We start from the raw sequence: 14,384 nt of genomic DNA on the forward strand, positions 1-14,384 counted from the left end.
CCGGCCGAAACCAGACAGACCCCGTTCTCTGGAGGGCCTGCCGAAACAGGACCCACCCAAGTACTAGGTGAGGCTCCCCCGAAGGGAGACCCCATGAGAGAGGGCGAACTAAGCCAAAAGGCCATGTCCACCCCCACCCAAGACGTTCAGGGCTGGCCCGAGGACCCGCATCCTTACTAGTCAAACGTGCAAAAACGTGTAAGACAAGACGTGACAAACATAGGGTTTCAATCAAAAAAATAAATAAGAAGTGGGGGAAGGGATAGTGAAGAGGAGAGTGAAAGAAGTGGCCATTGTGTAACACAATGACCAGGCCCTCCGGCCAGGAATAAAAAATTCCTCTGGTCCTAGCCAAAAGGCCCGGCCCAAGAGGCAGGTGCTTAAAAAGCGTGTTATATGGTGTAGTGACCTTGGTGCCCAAAATCAAAGTGTCTGCCACACACAGTGATTCTATGGCACCCCTGGCCTGCCACTCCAGGGGCACTACTCCATAGGCTTTCAAGTTCAACCCTGACCCACAGCCCAGACCACAGCAGCCCCCACCACAGGCAGAAAGGCATGGAGATCCAGAAGCTTGGTGAGAGCCCTTTACCATCAGGCTCCACCGTCGCTCCCATCACTCCTACCTAATTACATTCGGGAGATACTAGCCACCCCCCCCCCCCTCAAAGGGGTAGTAAGCGTTCTCTCCCAAATAACTGTCCGTAGCTAGAGCTACCACAATCCAGGCCAGAAGGCCAGGGACCCGACCCTCCGGCCAGACCCATGTGCAGCACCCATCCTCACCAGGAGGTCCTTTCTAGACTGGTTGGGTAGGCCCACTGAAGCCCCCATGGGCAACAGGTGATGACTTTCCCTCAACCGTCTGTCCAGGTCCAATTACACCATCGGATTTGCATGCGCCCTTCCCACTATTGGTCGGGCCAACATCGCCTCCTCTGGAAACTGATAAGAACAGATACTACACTTGATCTTAGCCAAAAGGCCGAGAAGCAATTAGCAATAATCACGCCTCAGTTGAACCTCATTGGCTATGATACTGCCACTGCGCTAGATGAAGCTGGATGTCCTTAAGCCAAGAAAAGAGGTAGGCTCGATCTGACTTTCTGTAGCTTCTAATGCACATTGTGAGAAGCTCACGGTGTGCAGTGAAATCAGAGTAAGTTATATCAGTCCAGGAGAGGAGCCGGTACCACTGTGCAAGACAAACGGGAGGGCCGGAGGACAGATTTATTAATGTAGAGAAATGATATTTGTAATACAGAACTCTGTACGAAGTCTAGTTGGCATGAGTCAGTCTGATGTAGTTTGGCCTCTCGGAAGGACGCCGTGGTCCTTTCAGCTGTGTAAAGGTTTGTTCTGCAGCACTTAATGTGTGTAATAAAGCGGCAAGGCGAGGAGTGGTAAAGGTCACTCCTCGGTGTAGTATACAGCTGTTTGATTTCCTGCAGCGGCTGGGCGTCCGCCGGGACGGTGAAGTGCATATTGCAGCAGATAATGAAGTGTACTTGTGGCTGGGAGCCGGAGCCCAGACAACGAGCGCGGCACTCCAGCGGGAAGACGGAGGCGTCTGATTGCATATTGCTGGATTCCAACGCCGGACTCCGTATCTCATTTTCAATTCATATTCGACGTGGGAACAATAATTATTTTTATTAATAGAGTGGTGGCGTTAGTCGTATCGAAGAATGAATGTTTTATAAGATGCAGATCAATATTTTATCGCCCCCCCCCCCCCCCCCCCCCCACCGAGATTTCCTGACCGTTAATTTCTTGTATGGTTTAAAAAAAGAACACCACATAAGCTGGAAATCCTCTATAAAGCTGAAGTTTAATCTGCTTATGTTTTTCATTCCCTGGATCTCCCCTTCCCCCTCATCAACACTCTAAATACATTTTTTAATAAAATGTTTCCATTTTCATTACATACCTTGTTTTAGACACACTGGGTTGCTGTGCTTCTCTATGCAATGCAGGCAGATCATGGCTGGGGGGGAGGCTGTCAGTGTGCCATACATAGCTTACTGAAGACATCACAGCACCCTGTCTCAGTACCCCTCTCAAAAGCCTTCAGCCCTGTTGCAAGCAGTGGGAGAAGTTATGCAAATATTATAGTGATGGGTGGCTGCCAGTCTGGAGGATTGGTGGGTATTCCTCATTCCTAGACAGGATGGATGTGCATGCAGAACACCCTAGGAAATACCGCCATTGAGCCTCCAAGATTGACAGAACTGAAGTCCAATGAATGAAAGGGGCAGGCCAAAAACAGGCTGGGGAGGAAAAGATTAGATCAGTGGTCTCCAAACTGCAGCCTGGGGGGGTTCAGACTTGGCCCTTTGCATGTTTTATCCGTCCCTTGGGGCACTATTCCTCCCACTGATACCACGATGGGACACTATTCCTCCCACTGATACCAATGATGGGACACTATTCCTCCCACTGACACCAACGATGGGGCACTATTCTTCCCACTGACACCAACGATGGGGCACTATTCCTCCCACTGACACCAATGATGGGACACTATTCCTCCCACTGACACCAATGATGGGACACTATTCCTCCTACTGATACCAATGATGGAGCACTATTCCTCCCACTGACACCAACAATAGGGCACTATTCCTCCCACTGACACCAACGATGGGGCACTATTCTTCCCACTGACACCAACGATGGGGCACTATTCCTCCCACTGACACCAATGATGGGACACTATTCCTCCCACTGACACCAATGATGGGACACTATTCCTCCAACTGATACCAATGATGGAGCACTATTCTTCCTACTGACACCAATGATGGGGCACTAGTCCTCTCACTGACACCAATGATGGGGCACTATTCCTCTCACTGACACCAACGACGGGGCACTATTCCTCCAACTGATACCAATGATGGGACACTATTCTTCCTACTGACACCAATGATGGGGCACTATTCCTCCCACTGACACCAATGATGGGCCACTATTCCTCTCACTGACACCAATGATGGGCCACTATTCCTCTCACTGACACCAATGATGGGGCACTATTCCTCCTACTGATCCCAACAATGAGACACTATTCCTCCCACTGATACCAATGACGGGGCACTATTCCTCCCACTGATACCAATGATGGGGCACTATTCCTCCCACTGATACCAATGATGGGGCACTATTCCTCCCACTGATACCAATGATGGGGCACTATTCCTCCCACTGATACCAATGATGGGGCACTATTCCTCCCACTTGTGCCAATGTCCGGCCCCCCTAAAGTCCAAAGGACAATAAACTGGCCCTTTTGTTTAGAGAGTTTGGAAACCCCTGGATTAGATGATGCTGGGTGTCCCCCAGCCAAGAAAAAGCAGTATTTGACTTGTTGCAGCTTCTAATGCACATTGCGAGAAGCTCACATTGTGCAGTGATATCAGAGTAGGCCATTCAGTAGAGGAGAGGAACCTGTACATCTGTACAAGACTGAATGGCAGGTGGGAGGTCAGATTTAAATAAATTTCATTGGCAGGCAAAAAAACATGACTAAGGCGATCTAACCAGCATGGGTTGTGGTTGTGTCTGCATTTTTGGGCTCCGGACCCATTTTGGAGAGAACAATGTGTTCATGTCATAATCTGCATTATATTTCAGGGTATATCCCAGGCGACGTTCATTGGACATGACTGGGGTGGTGCCCTTGTCTGGAATATGGCGCTTTTCTACCCAGAACGGGTCCGGTAAGTTTTTATGTGTATGGCTTGATGGGGTGTTGTGCTCTAGTACACCAATGTTGTCACCCTGTCGACAGGTGATGCATAGGGCTGACCATACACTGTGCAATTTAACTGTACAATTCTGCTTTAGATATACCAACATTTATCCAATACAGCTGTTTGTCTGATTTGACACTAATGGAATTGAATGTTTAGGTGTACCTTCATTTTGCATAGATTTGGTAACTCTAAAGGGAATCGTACAGCGATTGTACAATCATATTGTATAGTGTATGACCAGCCTTGTAGTTTTTATTGGATTTGAACAACTTCAGCTTTCACACCTAGTTTTAGGTCAAACAAGGCTTTTGTTTGGTTATATTGTTTTTCAAAAGTGTCAGAGGTAGCCAGGCAGGCTGTATGTGGCCCCATCAGGCAGGCTGCATGGGGGTAGTCTCGTCAAGCAGGCTGTATGGGGGTGTTCCCATCAAGCAGGCTGTATGTGGGTAGCCCGTCATGCAGGCTGTATGGGGCCCTGTCAGGCAGGCTGCATGGGGGTAGTCCCATAAGCAGGCTGTATGTGGGTAGTCTTGTCAAGCAGGCTGTATGTGGGTAGCCCCGTCAAGCAGGCTGTATGGGGCCCTGTAAGGCAGGCTGTATGTGGGTAGCCCCGTCAAGCAGGCTGTATGGGGGTAGCCTCATCAAGTAGGCTGTATGGGGGTAGCCTCGTCAAGCAGACTGTATGGGGCCCCGTCATGCAGGCTGTATGTGGGTAGCCTTGTCAAGCAGGCTGTATGTTAGTAGCCCCGTCAAGCAGGCTGTATGTGGGTAGCCCCGTCAAGCAGGCTGTATAGGGGTAGCCTTGTCAAGCAGGCTGTATGGGGCCTCGTCTAGCAGGCTGCATGGGGCCTCGTCTAGCAGGCTGCATGAAGGTAGCCTCATCTAGCAGGCTGTATAGGGCTCCTCAGGCAGGCTGTATAGGTGAGCCTTATCAGGCAGGCTGTATGGGGGTAGCCCTGTCAGGCAGGCTGTATGGGGGAGCCTCGTAAGGCAGGCTGTATGGGGGTAGCCCCATCAGGCAGGCTGTATGGGGGTAGCCCCATCAGGCAGGCTGTATGGGGGTAGCCCCGTCAGGTAGGCTGTATGGGGGTAGCCCCATCAGGCAGGCTGTATTGGGGAGCCTCCTCAGGAAGGCTGTATGGGGGTAGCCACCATCAGGCGGGCTATATGGGGGAGCCTCCTCTGGAAGGCTGTATGGGGGAGCCTCGTCAGGTGGGCTGTATGGGGGTAGCCCCGTCAGGCGGGCTGTATGGGGGTAGCCCCATCAGGCAGGCTGTATGGGGGAGCCTCCTCAGGCGGGCTGTATGGGGGTAGCCCTGTCAGGTGGGCTTTATGGGGGTAGCCCCATCAGGCTGGCTTTCATGGGGGTAGCCCCATTAGGCGGGCTGTATGGGGGGTAGCCCCATCAGCAGAAGCTGTCACATTGTGGATATACAGTAACTGCTATTGGCATTTTTTCAGTTTCATAGATTTATGGGTGATGGGGAGTAGGTGAGGCTGGACAATGTTGCAATGTTACATCTATTTCACACATAGCACTCACACTCAGAAAGGGACCCCAAATCACTGACAATCCAGAATTTCACTCTAAAATGACGTGTTTCTTTACAGGGCGGTGGCATCACTGAACACTCCATTCTTTGGGGTTAACCCAGATGTCCCAGCCAGTGAATCGGTTAAAGCCATCCCAATCTTCGACTACCAATTATACTTCCAGGAGCCGGTAAGTCCATAGAAGGACACTGCCCATTGTATTCCTGTTAAAGAATAAATGCACTTTAAAACAAAGCGCTCTTATCCTTTTTCCCTTGACCTAACCTAACCCACTCTCCCCCTCCACAGATCCATACCTTGAACTGATGTACACATGGCCACTGTTTACATTCAGCAGCACAAGTCTTCGCTGGCCTGGCCGCACCTACACGCTACGTCCCCATAGACTTCTAATGGGACCATCTCCAATCATCTCCAGCCTTGGCACACAGCCTATGGGGCTGTAATGTGTGGGCACGGCTAGGACAGTGAAGACTTGCACCACTGGATGTAAACAAAAGGTGGAACTGCATCCATCAGTTCAAGGTAAGTATGCATCTGTGGAGGGGTAAGGGGGTTAGTTAGGTCAGGGGAAGGGGGCAAATAAGGATACAAGGAGCCGTTGGTTGAGATGGATGCTGCTGTGGTTCTCCATTGATGAAGGCTTTAGTATAACTGGAAGCAGTTCATGGGGAAAGGGATGCACTTAGGCCCTTTCTCCTTAGGGTTTCTAAAGTAAGGTGACCAGATTTTCAAAATGCCTCTGCAATGCTTGGAAGTGTTATGTGAAGGGCTCACTCTAGTCCTTTGGGCCATTGCACTATTTGCCTTAGCAGTGGTTGTATGTTCTGGTTCTGCATGGTGCTGATAGTATGCAGAACATGGTTACTGGACACCAAGCTGATATAATCAGGACACCCTGGGAGCTGTAGTGTCACAGCAGCTGGAGAGCAATTACGCAGAACTTGTTTCTTGCACCACACGTAGCCAGGGAGGTGAAATAACGCTACACTGTTATCTTTTTTTGGAGGGTGTTGCTGAGGCCGAGCTGGAGAAGAATCTGGAGCGGACGTTTAAAATATTCTTCCGTGGGTCAGAAGACATGGTAATTTTTCAAGCTACGTTTCTATGTCACCTTTGGCTCTGTCTTCAATCTTCTGTATCTCTGTATCCACCATTCTACAAGATTGTAAATGCACAGGAAATCTGTATGTACAGTGGCCTTGAAAAAGTATTCACACCCCTTGAAATTTTCCATATTTTGTCATGTTACAACCAAAAATGTAAATGTATTTTATTGGGATTTTATGTGATAGACCAACACAAAGTGGCACATAATTGTGAAGTGGAAGGAAAATGATAAATTGTTTTCAAAAGGTTTTACAAACACATATGTGAAAAGTGTGACATGCATTTGTATTCAGCCCCCTTTATCTGATACCCCCTATCCAAAATCTAGTAGAACCAATTGCCTTCAGAAGTCACCTAATTAGTAAATGGAGTCCATCTGTTTGTAATTTAATCTCAATATAAATACAGCTGTTTTGTGAAGCCCTTTAGAGGTTTGTTTAGAGAACTTCAGTGAACAAACAGCATCGTGAAGGCCAAGGAACACACCAGACAGGTCAGGGATAAAGTTGTGGAGAAGTTTAAAGCAGGGTTAGGTTATAAATAAAATATATATATATATATATATAAATGTATCCCAAGCTTTGAAAATCTCACGGAGCACTGTTCAATCCATCATCCGAAAATAGAAAGAGTATGGCACAACTGCAAACCTACCAAGACATGGCCGTCCACCTAAACTGACAGGCCGGTCAAGGAGAGCATTCATCAGAGAAGCAGCCAAGAGGCCCATGGTAACTCTGGAGGAGCTGCAGAGATCCACAGCTCAGGTGGGAGAATCTGTCCACAGGACAACTATTAGTCATGCACTCCACAAATCTGGCCTTTATGGAAGAGTGGCAAGAAGAAAGCCATTGCTGAAAAAAAGCCATAAGTCCCATTTGCAGTTTACGAGAAGCCATGTGGGGGACACAGAAAACACGTGGAAGAAGGTGCTCTGGTCAGATGAGACCAAAATTTAACGTTTTGGTCTAAAAGCAAAATGCTATGTGTGGCGGAAAACTAACACTGCACATAACCCTGAACACACCACCCCCACCGTGCAACATGGTGGTGGAAGCATCATGTTGTGGGGATGCTTTTCTTCAGCAGGGACAGGGAAGCTGGTCAGAGTTGATGGGAAGATGGATGGAGCCAAATACAGGGACATCTTAGAAGAAAACCTATTAGAGTCTGCAAAAGACTTGAGACTGGGGTGGAGGTTCACCAAAGCATATTCATGTGTTAGAATGACCCAGTCAAAATCCAGACCTAGATCCAATTGAGAATCTGTGGCAAGACTTGAAAATTGCTGTTCACAGACGCTCTTCATCCAATCTGACAGAGCTTGAGCTATTTTGCAAAGAAGAATCAACAAAAATTTCACTCTCTAGATGTTCAAAGCTGGTAGAGAGATCCCCAAAAAGACTTGCAGCTGTAATTGCAGCGTAAGGTGGTTCTACAAAATATTGACTCAGGGGGAACTAAATACAAACTCCCCCCACTTTTTTCACAAATTTATTTGTAAAAAAAAGTGAAAACCATTTATCATTTTCCTTCCACTTCACAATAATGTCCCACTTTCTGTTCCTCTATCACATAAAATCCCAATAAAATACATTTACGTTTTTGGTTGTAACATGACAAAAGGTGGAACATGTCAAGGGGTATGAATACTTTTTCAAGGCACTGTACAGTCTGCAGATAGATATACACAATTGTTTGTGGCCATAGGCAGTGGTCTCTCCGAAGATGGTGAGACATGTGCTGGGGTTTGAACATGCTGTGGCTGCAGCAGGACTTGTGGAGATGCACTTTCAACTCGGGTCACCTGTAAATGTAATGTTCATAAAGAAAGGAAAGGGTTAGGGTTAGATGGTTAGCGTTAGATGGTTTGAGTTAGAAGGTATGGGTTAGAGTTAGAAGGTTAGAGTTAGAGGATTAGGGATAGAGTTAGGGTTAGGGGTAGAGATAGACAGTCAGGTTTCGAGTTAGAAGGTTAGGGTTAGTTTTCGAGGGTTAGGGTTAGAACTGGAGGGTTTGGGTTAGAGTTAGACAGTCAGGGTTAGAGTTAGACAGTTAGAGGGTAAGCGTTAGAAGGTTAGAGCTAAAGGGTTAGAGGGTTAAAGTTAGAGGGTTAAGGTTAGGTGGTTTGGGTTACAGACAGGATACAGTGGGATTACTTTATGTGCAAAATTTAAAAGGCATTGTATAACCTACATTGATGGTTAGATGGATGGTTGAATGGTCGCAGGAGGTACTGTTGAAGACAGCAAAATGTGTTTCAGGTAAGCCACAGGATGGCTTTTTCTCTCATCCATTGAGGGAAACAGAAATTCAGATATTCATTGGTTGTACTGCCACCTACAGAAGGATGTTTCACTGGCAAAAAAAAAAAAATTAAAAAATTTGTAGGACAGCCCAGGTTAACCCCTCCTACTCTCAATATGCCTCAATTTTTTGCTAGCAGGATGGGTATCTTCTCTCCAGCTCTGCCAAGAAAAGTCTAACCATTTTTGCTCATTTCTTTGATTTTATTTTTGGATCCCGCTCCTCAGTTGGATTGCTTTTGGACATCCTGACATTCTTGAATTCCTGTGCCCTTCAATAGATAGAGAAAGAAAATTGAATTTTTGCACCCACCGTTAAATTGCTTTTTGGGTGTCCTTGAGGGACTCAAGTTTTGTCCCTCTGTGTCTACAATCATGCTCTTGGTACTGCTTGCTACAAAACTGAGGCATGCTGGGAGTAGAAAGGGTTATTCTGAGCTAGACTGCAAACTTTTTGTTTGCCAGTGGCCAATACTTCTGTAGGCAGCAGTATAACCCAACATTATCTAAATAAATCTTAATGGATTCCAAGTGATCTTAATAGATTTCAAGGATTATATGATGGAGTAAAGATGGCAGTATAACCAACATTATCTAAATTAATCCTAATGGATTCCAAGTGATCCTTATGGATTCCAATGATTTTACGAAGGAGTAAAGATGTCAGTAAAACCCAACATTATTTAAATGAATCCTAATGGATGCTAAGACTTTTATAGTGGAGTAAAGACTGCAGTATCACTCAACATTATCTAAATGAATCTAAAAGAATTCCAAGAGATCTTAATGGATTTTTACCCAGGAGTAAAGACGGCAGTATAACCCAACATTATCTAAATTAATCTAAATGGATTCTAAGAGATCTTAATGGATTCCTAGGATTTTATGAAGGGGTAAAGACAACAGTATAACCCAACATTTATCTAAATCAATCTTAAAGGATTCCAACAGATCCTAATGGCTTCCAAGGATTTTACAAAGGTGTAAAGACAGCAGTGTAACCCAATATTATCTAAACGAATCTTAAAGGATTCCATGAGATCTTTATGGATTCCTAGGATTTTACAAAGGAGTAAAGACGGCACTATAACCCAAGAGCATCTAATATAATCCTAATAGATTCCAAGTGATCTTAATGGATTCCAAGGATTTTACGAAGTAATAAAGACAGCAGTATAACCCATCAATATCTAAATGAATCTTAATGGATTCCAAGGATTCTACGAAATTATTATTACAAGCAGTACAAATATCCTATCATTTTGCATATACAACTGTTTTGCCCAAAGTTCAGCTCCAAACAAAGTCATGGGTTAGTTTTGTAGCTTTAAACAAAAATATAAAAACCTTCCGAAGAGCTCCATCTACAGCTCTCCCCAGACAAACCTCAGTCCTCATTTTTACATTATTAAACATTGAAATCGGATAAATCTTCCCGTATTTCTGACAGCGCACGTTAAACCTTCAGCGTGAAAATCTCAGCGCTGCCCAGGTGCTCTCATTACACACTTTAACGCTACATGACCCACCACTTATCTGAAAATAGCCCAGATATAAGACACCGGCCTCATGAATTCTTTACTCATCTTCCTGAATATGCCTGAAACGGTACCCCGTCTGGGTGTCATGGCTGCCGCCGCGCCAAGACAGAGCACTTAATATATTTTTTAACACTTGGACAATCGTCATTAAGCAACTTGTTGTGTTCTGTGCGTATTTTTAAAAGGCTGTGACGGGGCATGCAGGCATGGCGCATGTTAACTCATTGTTGTGACGGACAGAAGGTGAAAGTGATATGACCACGACTGTGCCACCAACACTCGTCACCTCTGCCTCACCTCACGTTCCCTGCCAGAGAAGCAAGTCGGGCTCCGATGTCCCAGGTGTTCTGACATTCACAGGAGCAGACGGAGATTAAATGCAGGAGTTAAAGAGATTAGTACAAAACAGACCAGGACGAGGTGCTCTCTCCTGCCCAGATTAATAATTTTGTGCCAGATGGAGGTTACAGCAGGAGGACGGCTGCCCGGTGTAACCAGGGGGGCAAAGGGAACGAGTTGCGTATACTATTTATAATTAGTATACATATCATGTTCTGACTATATACTTCGTCATTGGCTGTTGTTAGCAACTATGCTGGTGCTACTGAAGGAGAAACCCTAGTGTTTGTTCAGAGAATCTCTCCACAGTTCCTTGTGGACACTATATGCAAATCACTCAAATCCCAAAGATAGTGCTCGAAGATAAAAAAAAAGTATAAAAACCATCATAGTGCTTTTCATAAAATCAATTCACTTAATTTACTAACTACCAAAATGAAAATGCACTCACATGTAAATGTGCGCAATACTGGTGCAATGCAGATATATAGCATTCACCATTCTACAATGTACCACTGGAGGCAAACTACACTGAGGGTGCAGTCTATAGTGACGTTCGTCCCTTTAAGATATGGAGCGTGCTTGATATTACCATTGGCATTCAGCAACCTTCTGAAACTGATTTGCGCCACCGGCTCCACCCCCCTTACGCATTACGCCACAGGTGTGTGACTTCATCAGAGGGAATCCCTCTTTATTTTCACAGTGATTGTGCAGTATTCTTAATTTGCACCTGATCACCTTTCACTCCTTTCTGGCAAACATCTTTGGAATTGAGCCTGTATCTGTATTTGTCCTCCTATGCGTCTTTGACCTTCATAGTTGGTCATCTTGAGTGTCCCACAATGGAGATGTCATGAGTATGTACTAGGGCAGACTCTGGAGCCAACATCCAAGAATGAGGATTCAGAGCCTCATTTGGTTGCAGAACAACCAGGGTCGGGACAAGGGGTGGTCAGAAGGAGAGGCTGCCCTGGGCACAGTGAGTTCTTTCTGCTATAAGGCTGACTGGAGTAGTGACAGCAGATCATTACTTCTGTCAGCCCAGCTCTAAAAGCAGCAAGGAAAGGGGGAGAGAACTGGGAAGAGGTGTGGGCTCCCCCCTCCTCTTCCTAATCTTGTACATAATGAAAAGGGGGGGGGGGGTTAATTCAACATCTTGCCCTGAGCACTGGATGATCTTGTCCTGGCACAGAGAACAACCAGTCAATTTAGTCCCAGAGATTACTCTGTGCCTTAAATTCTGGCCCTCCTGCAAACAGGTCTTGAGCAGAACTTGGCTGTAAGCACCTTGAACAGCAGGTATGGGCTTTATTCACCCTATATCAAAGCCCCCTGGCTTCGCAATCTCTTGTAAAAACCTTTATTGAAGGTGTTCCTCAAATCATATTATTACTCTTAGATTGTAAGCACTAACGAGCAGGGCTCTCTGTTTTTTATAATATAATAAAAATATATGGCCCCCTTTGCACCCTGTGATTCCTTGGAACCTTAATTTGGTTTTCTATGCCTTGCAGAAACCCCCCTTTAAACCTGTCAGGCTTACTCCCCTGGAGGATCTTGCCAGCAAAGTAGCCTTTTTTGTTTACAAACTTTTTTATTCAGGGTAAACTGGTGGTACAGGTACATACATCACAGCAAAAGTAACGCATAGCCTTTTTTGATAGCTATTACATCTGTCAGGCGTGGGCTCCTTCCTGTAAAGAGCTGTTCCTCATACTTCACCACGACAAGGTTGTCTTACGCCCAAGAACCTTTCTTCCAAAAGTGGTTTTATAATTGGGATATATATATCAAGATCGCAGGGCATATGGCAACTGACTGAGTAGATCAGCGGGCCCTTCTAGAGTTGACCAAGCAGGTCAGAAGGTCCCTCTGGGGAGGGATGATGGAATTGCAAAGAGGAACAGGGTGGTGGCCAAAGCTCCTGAGGAAGTTGTCTCAAGAAAAAGAACATGCAGTTGGAGGGAACCCCAAAATATCCAGGCAAGGTCTGTTAGCCCGTGCTAACAGGCTAACAGACTTTCTCTGGAAGGTCAGTAGCAAGAAACTAGCCTGTGACTCTAAAGAGGAGCTTTCTGCTCTAGGATGCCTGTAGAGCAAGCTATACAAGGACCCCTAGAAAAGTGTGGAAGCACCTTTGTCCAAACATTTTATAGGTTTCTTGCTTCTAGCCTGGTGGGCTGCAAGAGAACTAGTCTTAGAAGATCTGGGTGTATCTACTCCAGGTGTAGAAGTGGAAGGATGGGGCTCAGCTGACCTTTTGTAGGACTTCTTACATTGAGGTAGGTGATCACTCTGATCTCCTTGATAATGACATTAAGGGTGGGTCTGAAGAGTCAGCATCCCTCAAGGTCAAAGTATGTTAGGTGCTTCTTGGACATAGCACCTACATCCCAGTGCTCTACGCATCTGTATGGACAACAAACCCATATGGGACACAAGCTTAGATGCTTGCAGGCCAACTAAAGCATAGGGCTCCAGGCTTTAAACATATGGCACACTAATGATCCTGTCAGTGGTGGCAACTTGCCCACAATCACTAGAGATGGCAAAGAAACAACTCGAGTGTTTTAGTAGCATCACTCCCTCATTGGCTGGATCATCGAGGCATCTTGAGCAGCAAGCATTTAAAGCTTAACTCAAGGCAGATATAAAAGACACATATTAATTCACCTCTGTCTTCATCAACACATGATTAAATGTATTCTCTTAGTCACACAGGCTGATTAGTCATAGGTCCTGGGTTATTAGCTGGTACCTACTGATCATTGGACAGTGGCAAAGCTTTGCTAGACATGCCCCCTGGGCATACCTCTATAATCCTATCCTACTTGCAACATCAATTTTTTGCAAGTATCCATAGGTGATGGACCTTTTCACTCCTAGGGCTCATTTTACACTTGCTTCGACTTCAACACACATTAAAACGCCTAATGCCTACATGCTTTTTTGACATGTTTTTGATGCTTCGATGATGCTTTTTTGAAGCTTTAATGAAGCTTGGCAAATGTCCTGTGTGTGTTAATTTTCTATTTGTTTTAAAGGGGCCCAGTAGAACCCCAGCTCAGTAGTATCCCCACTCAGCAGATCACCAGCTCATTAGTATCCCTGTTCAGCAGATCCTCAGCTCCTTGGTACCCCAGTTCATCAAATCCCCAGCTTATTAGTACCCTCATTCAGCAGATGCCCTGCTCAGTAGTACTCGCAGCTCTGCTGATGTCATTAGTAACCTCCAGCTTTGCTGTTCCCCCACTCTGTAGTAATTTCCAGCTCTGCTGTTCCCCCACTCAGTTGTAACCCCCCAGCTCTGGGGCCTCGGCTTATATTCAGATCGGCCTATACTCAGATATATACCATATTTTATTTACTGAGAAGTGAATCTCAGGACTAGATGGACAGAAACACAAATCCTTTGGCAGGTAAAAAAAAGCTTCCCAAAAAAACATTTCAGGTAAATGGTGCAATAATAATGTATAGAGTTTTCCTGCAAATGTAGATATTCATGTTTTTCTGGCCACCCAAGCTTGTTGAGCTATGACAACCTAATAGAGTTTTACTGTTCAGTGGATCAGCAGTCAGTTTGACTGAGCGATTTCTGGATCATCACCCTGGTGAAATGACATTCATCCAACATAGAATGTCCAACATATGCATTCCGCCCACCTGGTCCTGTTCTTTCATCTCCCATGCAAGCCACGCTTTAGCGCTCCTAGAAGAGAAGAGTAGAGTTAAAAGACTTTTGAACGAAAACGCACAGTAAAAATCTATCAATA

General features: G+C 45.6%; 1 protein-coding gene and 1 pseudogene across 1 annotated transcript in view; one reads left to right on the forward strand and one right to left on the reverse strand.

Moving 5' to 3' along the window:
• The window catches only part of EPHX2 (epoxide hydrolase 2), a 154,315-nt gene that overhangs the window by 90,796 nt on the left and 49,135 nt on the right, over window positions 1-14,384 (forward strand). The window contains exons 11-13 of the mRNA XM_073624886.1: window positions 3,637-3,722; window positions 5,370-5,481; window positions 6,322-6,396. Of these exons, the coding sequence (XP_073480987.1) occupies window positions 3,637-3,722; window positions 5,370-5,481; window positions 6,322-6,396 (273 nt within the window). The remainder of the gene's footprint in view (window positions 1-3,636; window positions 3,723-5,369; window positions 5,482-6,321; window positions 6,397-14,384) is intronic.
• On the reverse strand, window positions 913-997 carry LOC141141902 (U2 spliceosomal RNA; annotated as a pseudogene).

The sequence above is a fragment of the Aquarana catesbeiana genome, linkage group LG04 (assembly GCF_042186555.1).
Source record: "Aquarana catesbeiana isolate 2022-GZ linkage group LG04, ASM4218655v1, whole genome shotgun sequence".
Classification (NCBI taxonomy): domain Eukaryota; kingdom Metazoa; phylum Chordata; class Amphibia; order Anura; family Ranidae; genus Aquarana; species Aquarana catesbeiana.